The sequence below is a fragment of the Crocodylus porosus genome, unplaced genomic scaffold, assembly GCF_001723895.1.
Source record: "Crocodylus porosus isolate Cpor-Errol unplaced genomic scaffold, CroPor_comp1, whole genome shotgun sequence".
NCBI classification, from domain to species: Eukaryota; Metazoa; Chordata; order Crocodylia; family Crocodylidae; genus Crocodylus; species Crocodylus porosus.
The window spans coordinates 25,097,329-25,121,845 of NW_017728921.1; the positions used below are offsets into that span (position 1 = coordinate 25,097,329).

Here is a 24,517-nt window from a genome sequence, read left to right on the forward strand (position 1 = left end):
TATAGACATTGGATTTATGGCACTTTATAATTTGCCTGACATCTGATACCCCAGGTAACCTGCCTCCAGCTGAACACTTGCATTCCTTTACACATTTCCCTCCCTTCCCCACTGCACCTTGCCTCCCCCTACCATCTCTACCCATTGTCTTCTAAACTTCCATTCATTTGCATTTTCACAGACCTGCATGTTGTAAATTAGCTGCTTTTCTACCTTGGAGAACACACAACACTGACAGTCTCCTTATGCCTGACAAAGGGTGTTTGTGGCCAAAAGCTCGCAAATAATTTTTTTCCAACTATTTAGTTGGTCTAATAAAAGATATCACATCTACCCAAAGAACTTTGTCTGCCTAGGTGCTAGTCCTGCCACTGGTGTCACCCATAATGGGCTGCGATGTCCAATTCAGGTGTCCAAATTAACCCTTGGAACAATTTAAGAAGCATTGTAGTAGATTCTACATTGCATGTTTTTCTGAAAGATGTTTCTCACCCAAACTATAGGTTTAGGACTTGAAGCAGGAATTAATTCATGCAAGGGCAGACTAGATGGTCACAATTGGTTTTTCTGAAGAATGTGAGTAGAACTGAGTTTTTCAACATCATGAAGGTATACTACACATTTTGTAAGTTGTTTTGCAGTGAATTCAATATATATATAGTTCCCACTGTGTTCAGTTCAAATTCTGCCATGAAATTACCATTACATTTTGTTAATTTAATATTTTCCAGTTTTATTCTTTCATCAGCAGTTGGAACACACACACAGTTACATGCATGTTTACTTCTCCTCTAACTCTTTTTTGGGTTGTTCTTCCCTTTTTAAGTAGTTGCCAGAGAACCATTTTGCTGATATAAAAGTGTTGCCACATGTTGACCCCCTACTTTCAGTGCTGTTAATACTTCAGGCATCTGTAACATGATTTCAGGAAATGTTTCCTGTAGAGTGAGCCCCATAGGAACAAGTGGTTCCCACCAAGAGGTGGTGTGGGGAAAAACTTATTTTGGTGTCTTTCTGGTGTAAATTATTCCCACATGTGATTTTTGTGCGTTTGTGTGTGTTAGTGAAAAGAAGTTATCAGGGAAACAGCAGTTGTTCTAGACTTGATCCTCTTCCTTAGTGTGCTGGATTTTTGGTTGTAGGCATGTTGGTCTAAGGACATAAAGCAGGCAAGGTTCTTTGAGTAGATGTGGTATCTTTTATTAGACCAGCTGAGTAGTTGGAAAAAAGATCTTGGCAAGCATTTGGGTGCAGTCGCCCTTCTTCAGGCATAGGGAGTCTCTGCTGTTCTGAAACTCCAAGGAATGCACCCTTCCAAAAAAGCCACAAGGAAGGAGGAACCATTTGGAAAGCTAGTGGTGGCTTGAAGGCTGTTCAGCTGAGATGAGTTGGTAGGCTTGCCAGTGGCATACTTTGACCATCGAGGGCCGTAGTCTCAATAGTCTAAAAGAAGAATTTGATGAACATATACTTTGTGCTGTGTCACCATAAGAAAATTAAACATGTCTAACTGGTTTCCTTCAGACAATATACTGTGGAAAGGCTAGTATATGGGAGTAATTAAGTTAGTATCACACTTTGCAGGGGCCAGCCTGTTTTGAAAGTAACAGGGATGATAATGTATTGGTGAATAGCGGTGGTGCAATCAGCTTGTTTTGAATCCCTGCATAAGCAGAGCTCTTCATCCACTGATGTTGTTGCTCACCCAGACAATCACTGGTGGTTGCAGTTAGAAATCAAGCTTGGGTTTCTCACTTGGCAGCATTGCTGCTCAGAAAACACCAGATTGTAGTGTTATCAAACATCTTCCCAAACTACTGGGAAAATCCAGTGGGCATCATTTTGGGGGAAAAACAATGAGAGATTCATTTAGCAAATGATCATCGTACACATTCAGGTTTTTTTTAAACAGTGGCACATTCCTTTCCTGTCTCTTTCTTTCTGGTTTTTTTTTTTTTTTTATATTGGAAATTAAATGTCTAGGCTTAACACTGGGGTGTGTTAAGGAAATGCAGTAGTTCAAGGACTTTAGATACTGTTTTTCAGATTTCTTCCTGTAAAGTTTCAAGGTTTTATTTGTTTTGTTTTGTTTTTAACCATATTTTCTGGCATACAGCATGCACCTTTTCCCAAAATTCAGCTACTAGGAATGTTATAATGAAAGAAGTATGGTAACAGCAGTTTCTGCAGCTTAATCCTCTGCCAGGGGAAGATTTGAAAGTAAACCTGCAGGCTCTGGACCTTTCCCCCCATCTTTTTGAAAATAAGTTTGTGTGTTTTTTTTTTTAATAGGGGAGTGCAGTGTATGCAAGAAGATACAGTACCTTTTTGCAGTGTTTGCTAAGGGCAGTTTGTCTCTCCTGTTCGAAACCATAAGGCAATACTTTGTTTAGTTAGTAGAACTGGAGAGTTGAAGCCAATTCTTTTTCTTTTGTTTTGTTTTGTTTGAAATTAATATTGCATGGTTTTGTGGAATCTGTGTGTGTGTCAGTAGTTAAATTCCTGTAATGAACTAATATTACCTGTGTGTATATACAATGCCCTTATCATAGTTATGGCAGACAATTAACAAGATTACATAAGCATAAGTAGTGAAAAGAATTGATAAAATCACATTCAGTAATTCCTGCAAAGTAGTTTTTGTCTTTATTGTGGTTTTGGCTCATCCTCTTTGCAGTAGAAAAGTTGATTTGTCAAGGGCAAAATAAAGGATGTGAAACTAGTTGCGCTTTTGACATTTTAACTGTGCACAAGAAATTGAAATTGCCTTTTCTTTTGAATTCCAGCATGTAGAAACAAATGTGGCTCTGTATTTAGCCAGTAAAAAGCCTTTGAATTTATATTAATATTTGGCTTGAGCTACATCAGTGCAAAAGGAGCAGGTACAGTTTTCAGTTATTAAGAATATTTGAATCTTTCTCTGCTTATAACAGTTTAAATTCTCCTTTATGCTGTTGCTTCCATAACACGTCTCTGTAGGCATTGCATGCCCAACTGAAAAAGGTTTAGTGGAAGAGGCTACTGAGTACATGACTCATAGTGTGGCTGTGGGAGTAATGCAGTTGGAAAACAAAAGGTATTGGTGGTAAGTAACTTATTTTTCATGGGATGCTAAGTAGCACTTGTAAGTTGACAAATGGTCTTCATATACTTATCCTAAAAATATTAATTGACTCGGTGGCTTTTGAGCCATAGTGAAGAATCCTTGACTTTCAATCAATGGTGCTCTTGACTGCTTGGAATCCTAAAGAGTCCGGAATTTGACTAGTAGGGGTATTTAGACAAACTAAGCTGAAGAAAAAGAAAATGCATCAGGTGCCTTGTGTATTTACTGTACATCAAAGGTATTTGAAAATTCTGCAGTGATCAGGCTTTCCTGTAGTAGGAGCAATGTAAGAAACAAATGCACAAGGCAAAACCACGTGACGGAATAAAACAGGGAGAAGAGACTCTTGGAGAACAGGTAGCAGATGGAACTCTCTGTTAATAAGCATTCGTCCAGCGCCTAAGATAAGATTGTAGACTACAGATGCAAAATGGGGTCTGTAAGCACACCTCTTCAGTTGCTGCGCTGAGGGAAATTTTATCTTCATCCCTGCTTTCTGGTGCATTTTACATCTAAGTTTAGAGAATGCCCTGTACATGCCATATGGCTTTGGGAGGAATGTGAGGTTTATTATTTGTTTATTTTATAGGATTTGTCTTAGTTTGACATTTGAAATAACAAGCTACTGGACAGACTGATTAAATGCTGTTAGTCTATAAGATGTGTCAAACTGCCATTTACCTCTCGCAGCACCAGTATATTAGCAGTACTGTTATTCCACAAATGAAAATAACTTCCAGATTTCTGATTTGTGGCACGCTAAGTCAGTTCACCAGCTTTTAAATATATATCACAAGAGATGGTAGCATGAGTTTTGTACTCATCTGGTTAAACATGCTGTTTCACTGGGTTGTATTTGATAAGATGAGCTAGGCAACATGGCTGATAAAAACAGGTGATAATATATACAAGTGGCTTAACATGCTGAGGGACATCTGTTCAGCTTTCATGCATATTCAGCTCCCTGTAGTTTGCATGATGATAACGTGAGGGAGCCTCATGTTTATGAGGTAATAACTACATTCTGGACTAAATGCTGAAGCAGAAGTCTAGGCTGTTTTATAATCTTGGTTATTGTTAGATAGATATAGGTAGAGAGAGAGAGAGAGAGAGTAAGATCTCAGAAATATTTGTCAGCTGTATTAAATGGGAAAGTTGAAGAAACCATGTTTGCTTGAGGTATGTAATGGCACATTATTCCCCTGGGAGGGGGTGGTCTTTCAATGCCCATCACTTGGGTGGGGGGCACAGATGGACATATCCTACGCATCTAAATAAAGCTAGTAATCTGCATTGTCTTCATAGGAGTGAATTTCACAGCTATGGCCACTTCAGTGATGACATCTTTTTCTACTGGCTTCTCCTGGTTTGAAGCGGAGTCCTCTTAGCCACAGGATGCCAGTCAAACAAAGCTGTCACAATAAACAGTGAGTGGGAAAGAGGATGTTGACAAAAGCAGTCTCTGTAGTATTGGAGCTTTAAAATGGAGCCCGAGATATTTAAATAGGCTGTCAGTTAAATTGTGCCTCTTCAAAGCAGGTAAAGCATCAGTGGATTTTGTTCTCATTGGCCTACTTTACCTATGTCAAATCAGCTGCATTTTCCATGTGGCTTTCAGGATTTTCTCCCTACAGAGTGGGTCCAGCCCTGACGCGACAAAGATGTAGACCAAAAATGTCCAACTGGCACTCAAAAGTTGGACAGCCCTGATTATAGACTGTCGTTACCTGGCGTCTGTGAAGAGAGGGCACAGTCGTTTAGCCAGATGAGTGCAGGAGATGTGAATCTATTGTGATCCTGAGACTAGTCTCTGTGTTGATTAATTGCAAGGTGGTGATACTGATATCAAGTGCTCCAGACCAGTTCTTTAGGATCCTTCCCTCCATCAGCCACCATCGCTTCTGCTTTGCTTGGATCACATTATTTTTATTCAGGTCTATAGAACATATTCCCATCTGTCCCAGAGTCTGGAATATTCATATTTTAAGAAGAATGTGGATCTGTTATGAGGTCCCATACTTTTTCAGTCTCCTCTCAGTGGTTCCATATTTTTTTTTTTTAACGATAGGATCGAGTAGCATGTGGCTCTCAAGCATGTAAGGACATCTGGAGAAGGAAGACCATTTCTTGTTTCTCTCTGAAAGAAACAAATGAAGTCTACCTCCTACAATCACATCCCTCCTTACCAAGTCATCAGCTGATGTAAAGCCATCAGCAGAGCAAGATGAGGATGTCTCAATTTCTTTCCATCTTCCATCATGATCACCAGTGCTTGGCTGGCTCTGTCTTTGAATCCTTGCAGAAAGTGTGCGCTTCTGGAATTGGTTCCCTTCTTAAGCACCTGTTTGGAGCTGTTGGATCTTTGCCCTCACTTAGTGAAACATTACTGAGCTGACAGCAGTTAACCCCAGCAGTGAAATATTCTAGCTTAATGGAGGAACATAGGCTAAAGAAATGCATGTATTGGCAAAAAGTAGAAATGCAGGCACTAGCAACAAACCTCAAATGAAATGGAGATTTAAAATGGCTATTTGTACCTAATTAAGCCCCATCTCACTGCAGTCCTTAAGCCTATGGTGTGTTCCCTACTTCTTAAGGCTGATACCCTCATTTCTAATGAGCCTGTTTTTTCCAGCTGAATTTCCATGGGACTTGCTTCAAAGTGTTTTTTCCCCTAAGAGGAAAGTCCTTTTATTGATAGATTATGCATGACTCTGTTGGTGTTGATCCAGTTCTGGAAACAATGCACCTTTCCCACAGATCTCGGCAGCAGAGGTTTGCTTACCGTGTCAGCCCACAGAGAATGTTTCCTTTCCTTGATGGCATCAGGGAGCTTTTTTCATAAAGGGAGCTATTTCGGTCCAGGAAACTTTTGCATCCCTCTCTTCTTTTATGATGGCATATGGAAACTATTTACACAGGCGCATGCTGTGCTCCAGTGAATGGAAATGTTGGAATCCCTGCAGTATCATTTTGGTTGACTTGTGTAAGCAGGCCAGCTGTGTGTGTTGTTTTTTTTGTTTTTTTTTTAAAGTGAACGTTTGGGATAAGTTGCATCAGGGTGGAGGAAACATTACCATCTGCGACTGGCTCAGCCAGTTTACTGCTTCACACCCTTTGTACTGTGGACTCCACCAATATCTCTTTAATGTTGTGTTTGGAGTGGGGGTGTGGAAGGGAGGAGAAAAGGGCTGGGATTTCTTTACTTGACCAGTCAGCACTGTAGTGAATCCTTTCCCATTAGCTGTAGTGCTTGCTGGACTCAGCAGATTGTGCTGTGTGTCAAAATAAAAGAAGGCTGAACCAAGGGCTCTTTAGCCAGAATCTTTCTCAGAGGCTCTGTATCCAGTAACTCAACCTTCAAACAACTGAAAAATCAAGAGCATCCTGCTTTTGACAAATGTAGGGCAGAATTTTAACTGCCTTACCTATGTTCCTTGTAGGGACAAAATGTTTTCTGGTGGGGTTTGGGTTTTTGGTTTGTTTTGTGAAAAGTCAGAAGTAAACTTTTCATTCTTTGGCTTTCCCTTGAGTGAGCCTTGAAATCGCGTAGTAACTTTAAGAGGAGGGAAGAGACTATCTAGTTGTTTTCTCTTTTTTCACCTGCTACCATCTCCAAATACTGTGCATCTGCTTCCCAAAGCAAAGGAAGGACCAGTGGTAGGAGCTGCCTGCCATGCACTTAGAAGATTGTGAGAGTCCTGTGGAGAGATCTTGCTGTCTGATTGAACTTGATGCTAATGGTAAATGCCATTAAGGATGTTCTACAGGATGAGCCAAGTGGAGTGGAGGGTTGCATTCATCTGTCATTGTTATCTTGGGACCAGCTAAGGCTATTAGCTACCTGGATGGCTGCCAAACTACTTATTATTTTTTTTATTATTATTTATTAGCCAGATGATGCTGATGCCTTAGGGGTCCTAGATCAACCTTCTGGTACCCCTTTGGGATGAACATGTACAATAAATGTAGTCCTATAAATAAATGGAACCCTTTGCTTACAAGCTTTCCGTTCTCTGTACAACTAGCACAGAAACTGATTTGGTTTGGGGAAGAAAGAAAGCATATTGGTATTACAATTTTGTTTCTGGCTCACAGTTCTGAAAGTTGTTTTCATACTCTCAAGCTTAGTCCCTTTGGGACATCTCTTCTGTATCAGCATTTTCTAGACTGAATGTTTGCTGCTGAAAGGTTTTTACTTAACTTAGCATGACTTGTGCTTTTTCTTGCGAAGAACATTGGTGTGAGTCCATTCTAGGAAAGGTATCTTTCCTAAGAACATTAGTGTATGGGTTAAAGAAAATGTTTGTAAAACTACAAACACTTGTTAACTTTTAAGGGTGTTTTTGTTGTGGTTTTTTTTTTGCTTCTCTTAAATGTTGTGGGTTGCTGTCAGGTTATAGTAATGGTAAAATTATTTTAAACTAGAGTAATTAAATTGGTGTTAATACTTCAAAGGCTTTCCAGTCATTTGTTAGTACTTGCATCAAACTGGGCTGGGGGTGTGGAGGGGCAGTAGGGATCATCCTTCCTCCTGACAGTACTCAATGAGTCCAGGGCTTGTTTAGTGGGGTTTTTTTGTGTGGGGCTCCTTCATGTCCCCTCCCTCTTTTCCCCTCTCTATCCACACACTGCCTTGCCCTGCGTGAGCAAGACCAGAGTGAGCTGCAGGCAGAGCCCTGCTCCCTGAATGCTGCAGCTGTGCAGTCTCTGTCCCACACCTGCACAGCAGGGCCACAGCTGAGCCTGCACTGGCTCCTGCTAATGTTGCTTCCAAGGGAGCTGGTGATGCCAGGCTCAGTTCCTTGTGTCTGTCCATCACCTGCCCTCTTGCAGGGGCTTCTGTTGCTGCCAGTGGTGGCAGCTGCTTTCCTGAGTTGCTGGAGGCTGAGGAAGCCCAACAGTTCCCTGGGCAGTGGCAGGAGCAGGAGGCCTGCTCAGAAGCTGTGCCTGCTGTTGGGAGAGGCTGGGAGCAGAATACACTCTGCCTGGGGCAGGACTTCTCCCCAAGCAGAGTGCAGCAGAGGCAGCCACAGGCAGGGCCTGATGCAGTTAATTGGTGGGTGACTGCCTGTGGGCCAGATCTAATCAGTTGGCTGGCCAGATGTGGCCCATGGACTGTGTTTTGCCCACCCTTGCTGTAAAGTAAAGTAAGACTGTTGTACATAGGTATTTTGATGATAATTGTGTTGGTTGGAGATAAATATATGTGCTGCTTCTATTAGTAAGAAAATGCATCTGCTGAACCATTTGTTACTAGGAGATAAAGGGTTGTTCCTTCTTCCCCTGCAGTGCATCAGTCCTGTGTCTGTTAGGCCTGTGAGAAGCAGATAGTATTCACTTTGTATTCGGATTCAGCTTATTTGGGGGACAGTGGTTTGATTTGGTGATTCAAATCACTGTCCTGAATTGAGTCGGCCAAATCTCTGAAACACGCAGGCCCCACCCACCCCAGCGCCCAGCTCTTTTGAAGGGGGAAAAAAAAATCCCCCACTCACCAGCTGCTGCTTGGCGGGGCAATCTCTATTGCTCTCCACTGCCCCATACCACATGGGGGGGGCTCTGCACAAACCCCTTGGCCCCCACCTGCCCTCCCAGCCCCCCCATGGCTGCCCCCTCACCTGGTAGTACCCGGTGAGTGGTGGCTTTTTTTTAAACAACTGGGAGCTGGGGTGGGGGGGATTGGGTGGAGGTCGGGGGGGCTCTGGGGGAGCAGGCAGGTGATGGGGCCTGGCAGGGGTTCCCCCATGGTCCCCTCCCGCCCCCTACTTACTAGCATGGAGTCTGGATCCAGCTCTCTGCTGCAGTGGGCGAAGACTGCCTGAATCACCAAAGCTCTCCGAATCTCTTTCAAATCGATTTGGAGAGCTTTGAATCAATTCAGACCTTTTAATTTGTCCCCTGATTTTGGAGTTTCGGCCACTGAATTGAACTGAATCTCCTCCAAATTGAATCGGCAACTGAAGCTTCGCACAGCCCGTGTCTGTGTTCCAGCTACTCCAAAATTCCTCTGAACCTCTAAAATAAGCAAGATGTTTGTGGCTGTGGAGTAACAAGGAAGGATTGTCTTGGGACTATTTGAAGAGACTGACCTTCAAGCCCTTCCACGATAGGTTCCTTCTTTGCCTGTTTGCTTTATCTCACTGATCAGAGGCCAAACCAAAGGTCATGTTCACTGGCATATTTGAGGGTCTCTCACACCACCATACCTTCGCTAGCAGGAGCAACACAGCTAGAACACATATATGTACACAGGGATATTAATGTAACAGTGTCTAGTTTCATTGCGAGCAGGCTGTGATGTACAATAGGAAAAATGTCTGTATCCAGTCTGGAGTAGCAGTGAGATGGAGTTCACCTTCTGGTAGTGGTATACTTGCAGACTGTGAAAGTATTGGAGAGGAAATGAAAGCACGATTACAGCTTCCTCTTGCCCCAAATAAGTTCTCAGAACATGCAGATTAAGAAGTTCTGCATAACAACTTTCAAATAATGGCACAAAGCTTATTTATGTTGGAAATCCATTTCCTTCCAGGCTGGCCTTTATCATACCTCTCTCAGGAAACTATCCGGGAAAAACAATGGTTATGTGGTTAAGACTGACACTCTGGTCCTCTGAGATTGTTCTTGTTCTGCTAACGCAGTAATTATCAATTTCATTAGACTAAAGGCACCCTTGGAAAATGCCAGCTCTTTGCTTTCATTTGTTTTTTTGATGCTGAAAAAACAAAACAAAACAGAGCAATCCTGCTGTGAAGAACTTAGAAAGCCCACAACAGGTCAGAATGGTTTGGATATTATAGATTCCTGTTTGAAAACTCGGGGTTTATCTTGTGAGTTGCATGTAGGTGTTTGTACATCTAACAGTGCTAATATTGCACAGAATCTTGCAGCACCTTCGTTGAGAATTGCTGGCCAGAGGCTTTCTGTATGACCTAGGGCAATTCTTTTAAGACTTTCTGCTTTTTGAAGAAAAGCCTGGTATGTTTTGAGTGTTTCTGTTTTTAGCGTCTAGTCTTTAAAAGAGTTTGTCTGTGTTGATGGAGCACCTACAAAAATAGATGACTACATCTAGTTGTCGTTTTTGGAAAAATTCGAACTTTCTTTCTATGGGAGGTAGGTACCCAAGCAACTTTTTTGATCTGGGCCTTTATGCCTGAATACTCCCTCTGTATAATGAAGGTGGGCAGGGTCAGAGGTAAACAAAGTGACTGGAGTCACGATTTTGCTCAAGGGTGAGGAAGTGGAAGTGCAACAAGTGCAAGTGATTGTGGAGGGAGATTGCAACCATTATTTGACCTCAGCAGTCTTTCCTGCCCAGAACAGGGGGGCTGGACCCAGTGATCTCATGAGGTCCCTTCCAGCCCTACACTTCTGTGAATAACAGTCCTTTCTTTCTCCCGCCCTCTGTTTTTGTCATTTTAGACTATAATCTCTTCAGGGAAAGGACTTTTACTATGGCGTGTGTTTGTTTCCAAATGGGACTTGTAACAATGTTAGGCTGTGACCTAGTAGACTCTCTGCTTGAGCCCTGTGTTGCTGTGGGGAGCCCTACATGATGAAGCTGGAGGTGCAGGTCATGGGGCTCGCAGGGAGAGGGGCAGTGCCGGTCCAGCTCCAAGTTGCAGAGCTCCCCACCATTTCCCATGACCTGTGTGAGGCAGTGAGTGGGGCTGGGCCACCGGCTCCATCGTGTGGGGCTCCCCCCAGAGGTGCGTGGCTCAGACAGAACCTGGGAACTACATGTGAGCCCTGCATGATGAAGCCAGGCGGACAGACCCTGCACCCCTGGTGGTCTGGGGTCCGTGCTCCTGCTGCCCCACCCTGGGTCCTCGCCAGCACTGTCTCCATGGCACCAGCACGGCCCCACGCTCCTGCCCAGTTGCTGTTTCACTCCCACACACCACCACTCCCCTCCCCTCCCCCCCGCTGCTGCTCCTGCCACCACTTCTCCCACTTGCCGCTCTTCCCCTGTCACTCCCCTGTTCTCCTGCCTGCTGGCCAGCCACCACCACTTCCCTCCTGTCTGCCGCCACCACTTCCCTACCTGTGGGGCTGGGGTCAGAGCTGTCCCATGGGCGAGTGTGGGAGTACAGTACATGCTGCCCCCATGGGAGTGAGCAGGGCTCAGCCCCATGCGAGCATAACAGGGGCAGGCCAGATGCAGTGATTGATAGGCACCTGCCCACGGGCCAGATGAAATCGCCTGATGGTCCTAATCTGGCCCATAGGATGCATTTTGCTGCCCCCCCCCCCAATAGTAGAGGGTTTTGTTTTGCAGAGATGTAACATACATGTAGGATTAAAACTTGAGTCCTAAAAGCTAGAATGAAATGTGGTTCTATTTAGATCATTTTGACAGAAAGGTATTTTGAAAGATTTTTTTTCTGTGTGCATCTGTCTCATATAATACAAGTCGCTTATCACCATCTCAGGTATGCATGGTGTCTCCTGGTATCATTTTCCAGGTGATACCCTTACCATATAAAAATTGGATTCTACCAAAACAGAATAACTTGTTCTGTTATAAGGTGCGCAGAGCACGGTGGAGCTGGTCTTAGTAACGGTCTTCCTTTTGAAAGCTGCTATACGTGAAGTGTTGATTTGACTTTGTATAAATTGTCAATTTCTGCTCCAGTGTCTCTTGACTGTCCACTCGCTACCTGATCTGCTTGTATTTCAGACCAACGGCTGGTACATTCTTCCTGAATAAACTTGCCTTGCTCAGCTGTAAATTGACCCTCTTTTCCTCTCTCTCTCACCCTGTCCTACCAACACAGATGGAGGCAACTATGATATTGTTAATGATGTGTCCAGCCCAGCAGCAGGGGACTGCTGCTCTCGGCAAAGTTCTGCCAGACACAACTGGGAAATGAACTACCAAGAGGCAGCAATCTACCTCCAGGTGAGCCCTGCTTAGTGTTGCAATGTAAGCATCTGCCCCATGTTTGAGGAGGAGAGTAGCCTGCTGGTATATAATTTGGTGAAATGAACTTTTGAGTCATGATGATTATTAAATACAGAAAACTATATCAGTGCCATTGCAATTTTAGAATCTTGATTCTTTGCCAGGGACTGTCTCCTTACAGTCAGAACAGGAAACTGAGACATAGATATAGGTAGTAGCTGAAATATAATTGTTTCTGTGAAAAGCATCTCTTGGGTCCCTGACTATTTTGTATCTCTTCTATTTCTTTCCACCCCTTGAAAAGACTTTCCAGTGCAGCAGTTTTCCCTCCAGTGAAGAGAAGGTGGATGTGCAGTCCATCATTCAGTCACTAATGAGTGATTCAAAGTGCTCCTTGCTTCCTGTTCCTTGTCCCAACAGGCTAAACATTTTGCTGCTTACAGCATTTCTGCTTACCTGGCTTGGACCTTAGTACTTAATTTGTGCAATAAGTCTTCATCAATAAAGTGATGACAATACCAAGCCAAAAGTGCTACTTGGGACACTCCTAAGTTTTTTAATGTGAACTCATTTTTAACTTGGAAAGTTGCTGTGATTGTACAGTGAGTTAATACAGTGTCTCATTGCAATGCATATAGTAGGTTTAGTTCTTCAGATATGCACGTTATTGATCAAGGCAACAGCAGTGGCTTTATTGATGGTGTCGTTGAAGTGGAAGAGACATGACTAAACAATTTGAGAGGTATTTTAAGTTAAACAGCAGCTTCAGGCATGGCTGTGCTATCTGAGCAAGAGGGCTTAGCTGTCCAACAGTGTTTTGGATTGATTAATTACCAACAGGCAGAATTTGGGCTGCTTTTCTTGCTACAAATTTGTTTTCTGAAGCATGAGTAAGAGAGTTCCCTACTGGTGTGAAGTTGGGTCCATCTTTAAGTGAGCAGTCATTTGTATGGGGCTCACTGCTTTGTTTTGTTTACAATCTGGATCACTGGCCTAACCATTCTTTTTTGCTACAAAACTGGTTAGACAGCTGAACAGAACACGAGGTCACTCTTGCTATTTGGAATTGACTATATTTCCTCACGAGGTGGTTAAGTGAGATCAGATCATTAGATCCAATAGCAGGTCTTTGAAGGGGGCAGCTCAACCCTGATCTAGTTGTACAGGGAAAGGGGGCTTGGCTTGGCCCTGACTTAATTAGCAGAGGAGGGTTGCAGCCTGGCTCCAACCCGCTATGCTGGATTTGGGATTTTTTGGCAATGGAGAGGGATGGCAGTGTTAACTGCCACTGCTTCCCCTCCACCGAATTTCCTAACTTGTGGGAAGCCCCGTAGGGCAGATTCCAAGGCTCTGGGCTGTATTTGGCCCTCAGGCTGGAGGTTGAGCATCCCTGGACTAAACAGTTCTCCCACTTTGAAGCATTTTTTCTGTCTTCCCTATCTTGCATTAAGTGAAAGCCAAACTGCAGTAGTGTACCCCTTGAATGCCACAGGGTATAAATTAGCTTTACATACTGTGAGGTAGGAGTAGACGGAAGAAATGGTTGCAGCAGAAAAAGTGACGCTTCCTGATGGGTGGCAAGTCTTCCTTAAAGCAGTGTAATTGGTTTTTGCCCACCCTCTCTCACTGTCTTCACTATCTCCTTCTGACCATGAGTACCTACCCACCCCTCTTCAGTATCTTAAAATCCTATGACAACCAGAGCAGTTGGTTTCTTGGAAAAGCCATGTTAGGGAAGAATCAGATATTTAACTGTCAGAGTCAAGGGGAGGGAAGGGAGCTCAGTGTGGAATCTGAATAATCTTATTCCTAGAGGTTACATAAATGATGAAGCCGCTGCAGTTAATCAGTTGCAAGCCAATAACTGGAATGTAGTAACTGACTTTTTCGGTGTAAATTAAAAGGCCTAATTAAGCTGGAATGACAGATCAGTGCATATATCTTTTCAATTTTTCATGGATTCCACTTCTTACATAATTATTATGAATGAATTGGACATAATATATTTGTGTTCTACCAAATAATGGCTCCTCCACAGTGATTTTTGCCAGGCCCAGCATTTATCTTGGCCTTCAAAAGCCACAACTGTTAACCAGTTGGCCCTGAACTTGTCAGCGTTCTTTCAAGTTTTGCCCCAGAGAAGTGAGCAGTTTCATCTGGGAAGATGTGCAAGTAGTTACAAACAAACAAACAAACAAACAAAAAACCCCATCCCAGAGGGCTTCTATTCACTGAGTTTTTGCCTGTCTTCCAAAATTACGTCAATACAGTTCTTCATTTGCAGGCTGCTGGCTTTCAAAGCAGGCATACCACAGATGTGTAGTATACTACTGAAGTGTACTTATTGTGCATATAAGGTGCATGCCTGGTGTTTACAAGCATATACACAATGTCACCTCCTAATTAGCATGCCCCTGGAAGTCAAAGCCTATGAATTCTGGTCCTGGCTCTGACTTCTCCAAGTGACACCTAACTTCCTCCACCCTTCCCCCCGCCCCAAATAAATAAAGGATCAGGCTTACCTCTCTGTAAAATGGGATAATACAACTTGCATCACAGAGCTACTGCAGGTGTTACTTAACACTCCTAAAATGCTTAATGCTCTTTAGATGGACAGGACTATTTTAGTGCAAAACATAACTAATGCTGCTGTTTTTCTTAATAGGAAGGGGAAGACAATGATAAATTCTCCACCCACCCCGAAAATGCCAAAGCGCTGGCTGCCTACCTCTTTGCACACAATCACCTTTTCTACCTAATGGAACTGACCACAGCACTGCTTCTCCTCCTGCTGTCTCTGTGCGAGGCCCCTGCCGTCCCTATGCTCCGCCTTGGCATCTATGTACGTATTTCAAGGGCAGAATGAACTGGGTGGCTGGACATAGAAGAAGAAAGCAGTGCCAGAAGGAGTAACTGCTTTGTTTTGGGAGTTGAGGGGGAGCAGCAGCAATATTTCTTCTGCAGCAAATATGTGCCTGCACAACAGAATTGTTTTCCATCTTGTTTGTTGGCATATCTTTTTGATTTAAGAATTTTATTTAAAATCCTTTATAGGAAGAAAGTGTGGTTGATCATTGTCTATCCTGAATAAACATTGTGAACTGTTCAGATACCATCAAATTGTCAAGGGAACTTTTACTTGCGGGATGTTTTAGAAAGGTTCCATCTCTCTAGTCATACTGCCCATGGTATATTTGGGTAGAGAGTCATTAGCAACCCTTTAAAATACAAACGGTTTAAATCCTCCTCCTGTGATGCATTGAGGGGAGTGTAGCACCAGTCTCATTTCAGACACTGATTCTTACCATGGCCTTCAGCAAGTCATCAGATTGTGATATTGTAGATTCCTTCTTTATAGTGGGTATATTTACCTTGCCCCTCAGTGTTGACAATTCATTAATGGCTTTTAAAATACTTTGCACACATAAGTCATAAGTTTTCGAAGGTTCACCTTTCCTTGCTTGGGTTCACATCTACAAACAAATTATGGGTGCAGACTGCAGAATTTATGTCTTTACCTAATTATGTATATAGATGGATGCTTGTCTACTTCAATTTGTGAAGGATTGTACCTGCACACAGGAAATCTGGTCCTTGTGTATTTGTGTCCGCTATCTAAGAGCTAATTATTATTGCCATTTATGCTAAAGATTCTATTTTTAGTCATCCAGGATTTTTATCAATTATCCATAATTGTATTTTCAAAACAAAACATGTCTGCATCTTTGAAAAATATCCTCTGTCTTTGGGTCTTCCTCTTGTACTGTTTAAGAATTTTTCAAAACAGGCTATTTCTGAGAGAGAGATTTAAAAAAAACTGAAGTAATTTGACAGAAAATATTTGCTGCACTCAAACAGTTCAAAATGAATTTCTAAAAATGATTTGTCAGGATTAGGAATAAATTGTGAGAGTGCTTTTGAATTAGAAGCTGTTAAAAAGGGGTGCCAGACATTTTAAAGATATTGGTGTTGTACCAAAAATGTTATGCTGCCAATGTTTAAATCTTAGGGGATGGTATACTGAAAAAAACTGCATAAATTTAGTGAACATTCAGGATTTCCTGCCATGCTATAAAAAACCAAACAAAACCCTGACCTCTACAATGCTGTGGCTTGCTGTCCAAGTCACAAGCTTCTTGAAAACAAAACTGAGGCTTGTGAAGTGGTTGTTACTAGTAGAAAATAGGGTCAAATGTAGTGGGTGTCTGATTTACAGGTCCATGCAACCCTGGAGCTGTTTGCATTAGTAGTGGTGGTCTTTGAACTGTCTGTGAAGATGAGATGGTTAGGCTTCAACACCTACATCAGACACAAAAGGACCATGGTAAAGGTAAGTTCCCTATCTCTTGTCCCTGTTCAGTGCTCTTTCTCATTGTGGTTCTTTGGTTGTTGATAACGTATTGGGCTGTTAAATAGCGTCAGTTTTGTATCCCAACCACATAGTAGTATGATGAAAGGCTCTGTTGCTCCCTCTCTCAGCCTGTTCCATGTGACTGGTGTGGCCCTGTTTTCTGTGGCCTAGTCACATCGGGCAGCCCCATGCCTCATCTGCATATACATTTTTGAAGGGTCCCAGGACTCCTGACAAGAACACCTGGTTCCAGTCATGAATGGGGGTGCTAATTAGCACATGGATCCTTTGTGGGAGGGTATCTGGAGTACACGTATGTACTGAGCAGTGCTGGGCTGTGGGGTCACTATGGCTAGAAGTGCCGTGAACTTTGCTGGAGCCCAGCCCAGCCCAATGAACTATATGATAAATCAGGAGCCTTTTTAAGGTTTTGGACTAATATGCATAGTTTGTACTATGTATAAGTAGGTAGAAATATGCTGCTCAGATGTGTTTTTTATGGAAAACTTTTATTAAAACTTAAGGCAGTTTGCAAAAAAGTGAAATGCATCAATTCTGGATGAACTAAGTCTGTAAGTACACATAGTAGTTTGCATATATGCAAGTTACAAGTATGTTTATTTCAAAAACTGTGGTTTTGGTCCCTTGCATTCCCCCCTTTCTTCCCCCCCAGCCACTATTTTCCTTGCTTAGCAGTGGGAGGGAGATGAATTCAAGACAAACATCTATCTTGTGATTAGATTCTATACCTCAAATTATTTTAAAAATATACATTTTCCATATATTGAATCCTAATAGTTGGGGGTTGTCTTAAAATCAGGGTCATCTTAGTCAAGTAAATATGGTATATGAACTGTTTCCTATCACAGAATTGTGGGGTCTTTCCCACTTAGAATTAAACCCTTAAAGTATCTTTCTCTTGTTAACACTACTTCAAAATTCTGGAAGAGGTTGGGATCCTGCAGTGCGATGTGCTGACTTGTGGAAGCATGTTTAGGACCCTGTGAATGTGGCTGTGTTGTCCAGCTGTCAGGAGATAAGAGGGGAATGATATGGGACATACTTTTTATATTTGGGCCTGGATATTACTCCTCTTTTGTATTTTTCTGTTTTGGTTGCTAAATGCACAGTCTAGCCAACATGCAGAAGACCGTTATCTTGGCAGTGGGGAAGGGTGACTGTGGTTTTTGTTTTGTTTTTTTGCTTTGTAATAATAGTTGTTTTCTCCTCTGATTCTCTCTTGCAGACTTTTGTCCTATTTGTGCAGTTTATAGAGGCCATAGTGGTCTTAGTACGTCAGACTTCACACATCCGAGTAACAAGAGCGTTGCGGTGCATCTTCTTAGTGGATTGCCATTACTGTGGAGCAGTTAGAAGGTGCCTGGCTGCCTGCCTACTTGGCTATGTCCTTAGTTCTACATGAAACAGAAATCCAGCTAAAGCTTTGCTTTTATACGCAGCCTGTAAAAAGAACTCTTTTTCACAGATGTTTTTGTAGGGACCTACAGAAATCAGGGCAGCTGCCATCTGACTTTGCAGCCCAAGCATGGTGCCCAGTGCCATTTTTGTGGCAGAGCATGGTGCCCCCCATGCCTCTGATTGGCTGAGGGGCTCCAGAAGTCCCACCCCTCCCAGGAGATGGACGGCCTCAAACTGGGGCTTGCTAATGCATCAATTAATGGCTTCCATGGACTTAATCTCCTAATTAAGCCCATGGAAGCCATTAATTGACTCATTATTAAGCAGTCTAGGATGGGATTAATGGCTTCAGTAGGGTTGATCAAGCCCATGGAAGCTATTAACTGCATCCTAGACTGCTTAATAATGCGTCAATTAATGGCTTCCATAGGGTTGATTAGGGGTTTAAGCCCATAGAAGCCATTAGGGTGTTAGTAAGCAGTCTAGTATGCAGTTAATGGCTTCCACGGGCTTGACCACACACCAGGAATGGAGGCAGCTCCTCGCACAGTGCTGTTAAAACACATGGGTCCCCCAGTGGGTGGGTAGTCAGGCAGCATTGGGCTGGGCATTTGCAATGCAGTGCAATGCAGAAAAGCAGGAAGAAACGCGGAAGTTGGGCTTTTTTGCAAGCCTCATGACTGGTGCCTGGACTGAGCTTATGTTGGGGGCTCAGCCTCTAATTTGCTCCCCCATACTTCAGGATGCTAGGGCTTCCTGCCATTTTCTGTTTTGCACCTCCCTTTTTTTCCTGCTTGCTTAACGATTTCACTCCTTTTTGTATGGACCAGGCTTTTTCACAGAGACCAACCAAATTCTCAGCTTCTGTGAATATTGTCAATCCAGTTGGTCCCTATGCATTTCATATTTACTGTGGGGATTCCTTGGACTAGTAGCACTGCAGAGAAGTGATCTGGGAGATGCATCTGTGATAGAGAATGTTGTGTACTCTAAAACTTGTGTGTTGTGCTCATTTAGGGAGATTATATAAGAAGTGACTAGAGAGCCTAAAGGCTACCAAAGAAAGTAACATAATGGAAATAGTTTTATTTGCAGTACCGGAAAGCTAACTTCAGAGAAAAGAAATGTCTTGGAAAATTAATGTTATGGAGCCACATAACATTGTGCTGCTGCATGGGAGAGCCAGGTCTTGGGAATGAGTTTGACATACTCACTTCTTGAAGCTAACATAACTTGGTTAGGATATATATGGATTCTAGGGATATGCAAACATGCTGGAAGAGTTTTGGGGATAGACGCTTTGGAGGGGTCAGTCCAGCCCAACCCTGAGCACGTACATCTCATAGTAGCAGAGATGGTGAGAAGACAGTGTGCTGGAGCATCTGTATATTTCCCTGCCCATGCAGAATTGATCCCCATACATTTTCTACTGCATATATGCAGACACTTGCATGCATACAGTAGTTCACTGTTGACACATGGATTAAATGTTTCCTCCTTTTCAGGAATCTACGACAGATCTTTCAGTCTCTCCCTCCTTTCATCGACATCCTTGCCCTTTTGCTTTTCTTCATGGTGATCTTTGGCATCTTGGGTAAGTTGCTTTCATGTTGGATTAAGCTAAACACCTTCTTACAGTAATTTTCAACAGTTAGTGCACGACAAAAGAATTTGGCATGACAAGGTGGAAGGAAACTTGTGGCATTTCAGATGGTCACTGCCTTGTTAGCAGAACAGCCACTGTCTATGGTCAGGCAGTCTGTCCAAGCATTTGGCATGCCAAGTTTTCAGTCAAAACAAGGGACCTGGTAGAATGACAAAAGATGGTTAGGCTTCTTGACTCTTCATACCATCATCTGGGAATGGCTGTGAAAATGGAAGATCTTCAGGGATATGGGCAGGCAGTTAATGCTTGTTTTGCTGCTTTGGGGATGGAGAACAGGGGGAAAAGGAAGATGAGAAGGAAGTAAAGATTCACAAAAGGGAAGAGAGAATGAATCTAATAAAAATGGAATGCGTTGTCTGATGAAAAGAAAAATGAAAATGAAAAAAGGGGGTGGAATATAATCCAAGAAGAAGAAAACCTGCAGAGCCAAATCTTGTTCTGTTCTGAGCTGGGGTCTTGTGGGATATGTGTGAAGTTGGAGAGAAGAGCATAGAGCAGGGCTGTGCAAAATATGGCCCATGGACTGGATCTGGCCCACCAAGGGATTTTCTCTGTCCTGCAGCAGGTCCCTCAGTCCCCCTGTGCCCAGGCATTTGGGGGGGCGACACAGCCCAGCCCCACATCGCATGCAGCCAGTCCTGCCACCACTGGGCATGCAGTCAGGCTGCAGCTGGGGCAGCACAGCAATTGGACTGTTTCTTGGCAGCCCTGACAGTGGTGGTGGCTTCTTCCAGGTGCCACAGCCTCTGGACCTGGCCCTACTGCCCAAGTGCCCTGGCCCATCTGCCCTGGTGGGACCCATGCAGGCAAGACACTCAGCCAGGTGGCTGGGATGGTGCCATGGGGAGTGGTGTCCAGGAGCAAGACAGGAGGAGGGGCCTGGGGCACAGCCACGATCTGCTGCCTGCACACTGCTGTAACAGTCATGGGCTCTGTGGGCGTGGACATGCAGGGAGTGGATTGCCGCTTTGTCTTGGCCTGACCTTGCAGTGTCACCACCCCAGGATCCTGGTCCTGGATGCAGTTCCTCCCCTGCCCATAGCCCCATCCATCTGGCCCTAGGCCATGCCTGTGCAGCTCTCGGCTGGTCTCTGTGAAGACACCCCATGATTGCTGGGCAGCAACAGCATGGGGCCAGGGCTGTGGCAAGCCCCAGTTCTGTAGGTAGGGATGTGCAGGGAGCAGATCGTGGCTCTGCCTCTGCCCAACACTGTCACCGCCCTACAATCCTGGAGTCTCCACGGAGACTAGCTGAGACCCATGTAGGCAGGACATGTGGCTGAGTGAAAAGGATGGAGCTGCAGGGGAGCTGCGTCCAGGCCTGAGAGGCATCTTGAGGTAGTGATAGTGCGGGGCCAGGGCCTGGGGCAGTGCTGTGATCTGCTCCCTGCATGCCCCTGCCTGTGGAACTGGTGCCCCTTGCAGGGGCATGGGCAGAAGATCATGGCTCTGCCCTGGCTCCAGCCCTTTGCTATCATCACCCTGTGATCCAACCCCATGATCCTGCAGTCTCCTGCCTATCCTGCTCCTGAACACCACTGCCCCATTCCACATAGGGAGTTTTGGTGAGCAGTTGGGGGAGAGGAGCTGACTCAGCCAGTGACAGCTCACCCATGGGCCCAAATAATTGTTCACCCCTGGTATAGGGTGTCTTTTAGTTTTTCCCCAATGAACTTCTTCACTTCCACTTTCCTCTTCTGAAGGTTCTCTTTACAAGATTCATCAGTGTCAGTGACTTCAGGCCTTATAATTTGAGTAAAGTCCTGTTGTTCACACTGGCAGTAATATCTGATCCTCTGCATTTAGCATAGGTTTTACAAGATGTCAAGGTGATAAGGAATCAGACTTGCATAACATCAAAGCTGGTGTACACCTGACATGCTGCATATAAATATGAAATAAAAGCACCGTCATTTAACTAGGTGGCTTGAAGTTAGAGGATGCCCTTTTTTTGTTGCTTGGAATTAAATGACATTTTTATTTTCCCTCCCTCCTTTCCTCTTCCTATTTTTCTCTAGGTTTTTATTTGTTTTCTCCTAACCACTCGGATCCTGTAAGTAACAAGAGATTTGTCAGTCTTAGATTTTAAATTCCATTTGATCAGTTTTAAAGAACAAATCCAAACAGTCTGTTTTAGGATGTAGGTATACTTTGGCTCCTGAATCATGTTTTCTGGGAGGGCAGATCTTACTTGACTTTAGCAATAAAAAAGGGGTTAGACTTATCAGGTTTTTTACGCAGTTAGCTAAGGGTAAAACCCCATGGGAAACAGTAAATAAAACAGTCAGGAAATTCCAAAGGGGTGCTACATTTATCACTCTCTCCTCCCTTGGTATTTTACAGTTCAAAGCAAACCATGGCTTCTGGCTGTCTTGTGGGAGGCAGATGGTTGGAATTGCAGCAAAAGATATAGGTGAACAAATAGTCTTGGAAAACTCCCCTTAAAAATCTTGCAGTTATAAGTTCCTGCTCAGCAAGTCTGATAGCAGGATGATAAGGAAATTGAGTAATCTGTAAAAATGTGCAGGCAGAATTTAATCGTTTAATCCTTCACATAGAATTTCACTACATTTGGCTTTAAAAAAAATCAGCAATTGCGCATCAAGAGCACTGTCAGAGAGATCCAGTGAGTCTTAGAAGGGAAGTTGATTCACTGTGGAAGTGTAGCTTTCTTGATGCCAATATGCGACTGGCCTGCATTTAGTTGTGAATTTATTCTCTTTCAGTATTTCAGTACCTTAGAGAACAGCCTTGTGAATCTTTTTGTCCTTCTGACCACTTCAAAGTAAGTGTATGCCTGCTTTTATTGGGACTTTACTTTGCTCCCCAAATGAGTTTTGCACAGCAGAAAAAATATTTCTGTGTCTGTAGCTGTGGCATCCTGTCTTTTCTCAGCACAGAATAAGCTATTGTGAGAGAAACCTGTACTTAAAGACACTACTATGCACTTTTCCCCCCTCCTTATCTCTGAGGAACTGCTATTTTTCACCCTTAAGCCCAGTGAAGCCAATTTTTAAGGATGACCTTGTTGTTGAAGCATAGTTCTAAGAAGAAAATTGTAGTTTTTCCCCTTGGTCTGCTCCTATAATACTGTGCAGCTGTGGGGAAGTTGCTTCGTATTCCTGTGCCTAACTTTTCCCATCTAGAAAATGAGGATAATGATACTTGTGAGCTGATGCCTATCTTCCAAGGGGGTTCTGATGTTTAATAATGATACAAGCCTCCATAGTTTTGTAGTAAGGGCTCTGTAGAACTGCAGTCCTGAACACTTATTGTTTTAAATAAGCAGTAGATATGTTGCAAATCTTTGCTGCCTGTTAGTTTTTAGGCACAGTTAGTATATAGGTCTATAATCTGCATATTTGGTAAGCCACTGACTGCATCCTGCAGAAAATTTTTAGGACATTGGGTTGTCTATATCTAAACAGAGTCTCTGTGTACATAGTGCAGCTATCTAATGACGTGGAAAAGCTGCATGAATACAAATATTTTACGTGATGATGAATTGTCTTATGTCTTTTGGGGACAGTTTCCCTGATGTGATGATGCCATCTTATGCCCGAAATCCCTGGTCCTGTGTCTTCTTCATAGTGTATCTCTCCATTGAGCATTATTTCATAATGAATTTGGTAAGTATCTTCCAAAAGCCTCAACCTCCTTTTCTCTAGTTTAATCTTGCTGTGGGATTCTTCACTTTTTGCATTGTTTTCATAGCAGGGTACTTGTTGGACTCATTCACGCTAACAATGACTTACTGGGCTTAAAAAGGTTATACTTGTGACAAAGTGAATATTACTATCAGTCATAGAGAAGTTATTTTTGTAATCATTCATAAAAACTGTCTCAATATCCGTCAGTATCTTTCCTTTTTTCAACCTCTTGCCTATTAATAACCTTCCTGCAGTACTAGGTTCCCTCATCTTAATGTATCGTGTTGTACAAGTATTTTGCATTCTTGGTCAATATGGGTGGACAGTTAGCAAAGAATTCTAAAGTTGAAATGGTTAAATTGAGTAATGCTGATGAAATTTTAATTGTAGCAGCTCTGGCATTATCTCTGTAATTTTTGTATAGGGGAGTGGGGCGTGCCATGCCTCTTGCTGCTCCACATCCCCTGGAGGGCTGCTGGGCTGTTCCTGGAGATGCATACCCTTGGATCTGTGTGTGGGATGATATCAAGTTGCCATTCCCTAGCCCCAGCCTCACTCACTCCCTTCCTCAACACCTGGGAACATATCTCTGTTAGGACTGTCCAAAGCTTCGCTAGCCGATTCGGCAGCTAAATCTCCAGATCCGAATTGGCCAAATTCAAATCACTGTCCCTAAAATCATCAGAATCAAATGCTTGCTGCTTCGCACAGGCCTAGTATGCAACCCTGTACAGCAACTATACTGTTAGGCCTCTTTACTGAGTGCTTGTATACCTATGTACTACACATTAATTGTAATACATAGGAACAGTAACTCTGTAGTCTTTGAATGCCATCAGTCTGTTAATTTGCAGATGTTCCCGAAAGCTTGCAAAGAACATTTTCCAACTATTTAGTTGATCTAATACAAGATATCACATTTACCCAAAGAACCTTGTCTGCTGATGGGTACGGATGACATTCATATCTTAAACCAATCTCACCTGATGTAAAGTCCTATGTAGAGGTTTGGTTTGGTTTGTCTGGGGACCTATTTGACAGCTTCTATTGAAAGTATAAAAGCAGAAAATAAACCTTGCTCCCCTGAGTCTGCTACTTTGAAATGATCATGCACTCCGCATGTCATTTGAAATTATGCACAGGTTTGTAGAGTTATAAGAGCTATGTAGCTTTACCTATGCACCAATTGGAAAATGTAACTCTGGTTCCATTAATTCTGTGGTGTCCAACTAGCTTAGAGATCCCCAAGTCCCTTGGATCTCACACTGCCACAGCAGAATTTCTTCTGCTAGCAGCTTTTGCACCTGTGTGTCTCTGTGGTGTCTATTGCTGCATGCCTAGCAGGACATGTTATAAAGATCAAAGCTTGACTTACCCCTTAGATGCAGGGGTAGCAGTGGACGTAGTCTTTCTGGAC

The 24,517-nt window shown here is 43.3% G+C and overlaps 1 protein-coding gene across 1 annotated transcript in view; it reads left to right on the forward strand.

Moving 5' to 3' along the window:
• TPCN1 (two pore segment channel 1) overlaps positions 1 to 24,517 on the forward strand; it is a 69,259-nt gene that overhangs the window by 19,799 nt on the left and 24,943 nt on the right. Inside the window, exons 2-9 of the mRNA XM_019539416.1 lie at positions 11,887 to 12,011; positions 14,680 to 14,856; positions 16,231 to 16,344; positions 17,612 to 17,742; positions 19,290 to 19,378; positions 21,469 to 21,503; positions 22,177 to 22,235; positions 22,980 to 23,117. Coding sequence (XP_019394961.1) covers positions 11,887 to 12,011; positions 14,680 to 14,856; positions 16,231 to 16,344; positions 17,612 to 17,742; positions 19,290 to 19,378; positions 21,469 to 21,503; positions 22,177 to 22,235; positions 22,980 to 23,117 — 868 coding nt within the window. The remainder of the gene's footprint in view (positions 1 to 11,886; positions 12,012 to 14,679; positions 14,857 to 16,230; positions 16,345 to 17,611; positions 17,743 to 19,289; positions 19,379 to 21,468; positions 21,504 to 22,176; positions 22,236 to 22,979; positions 23,118 to 24,517) is intronic.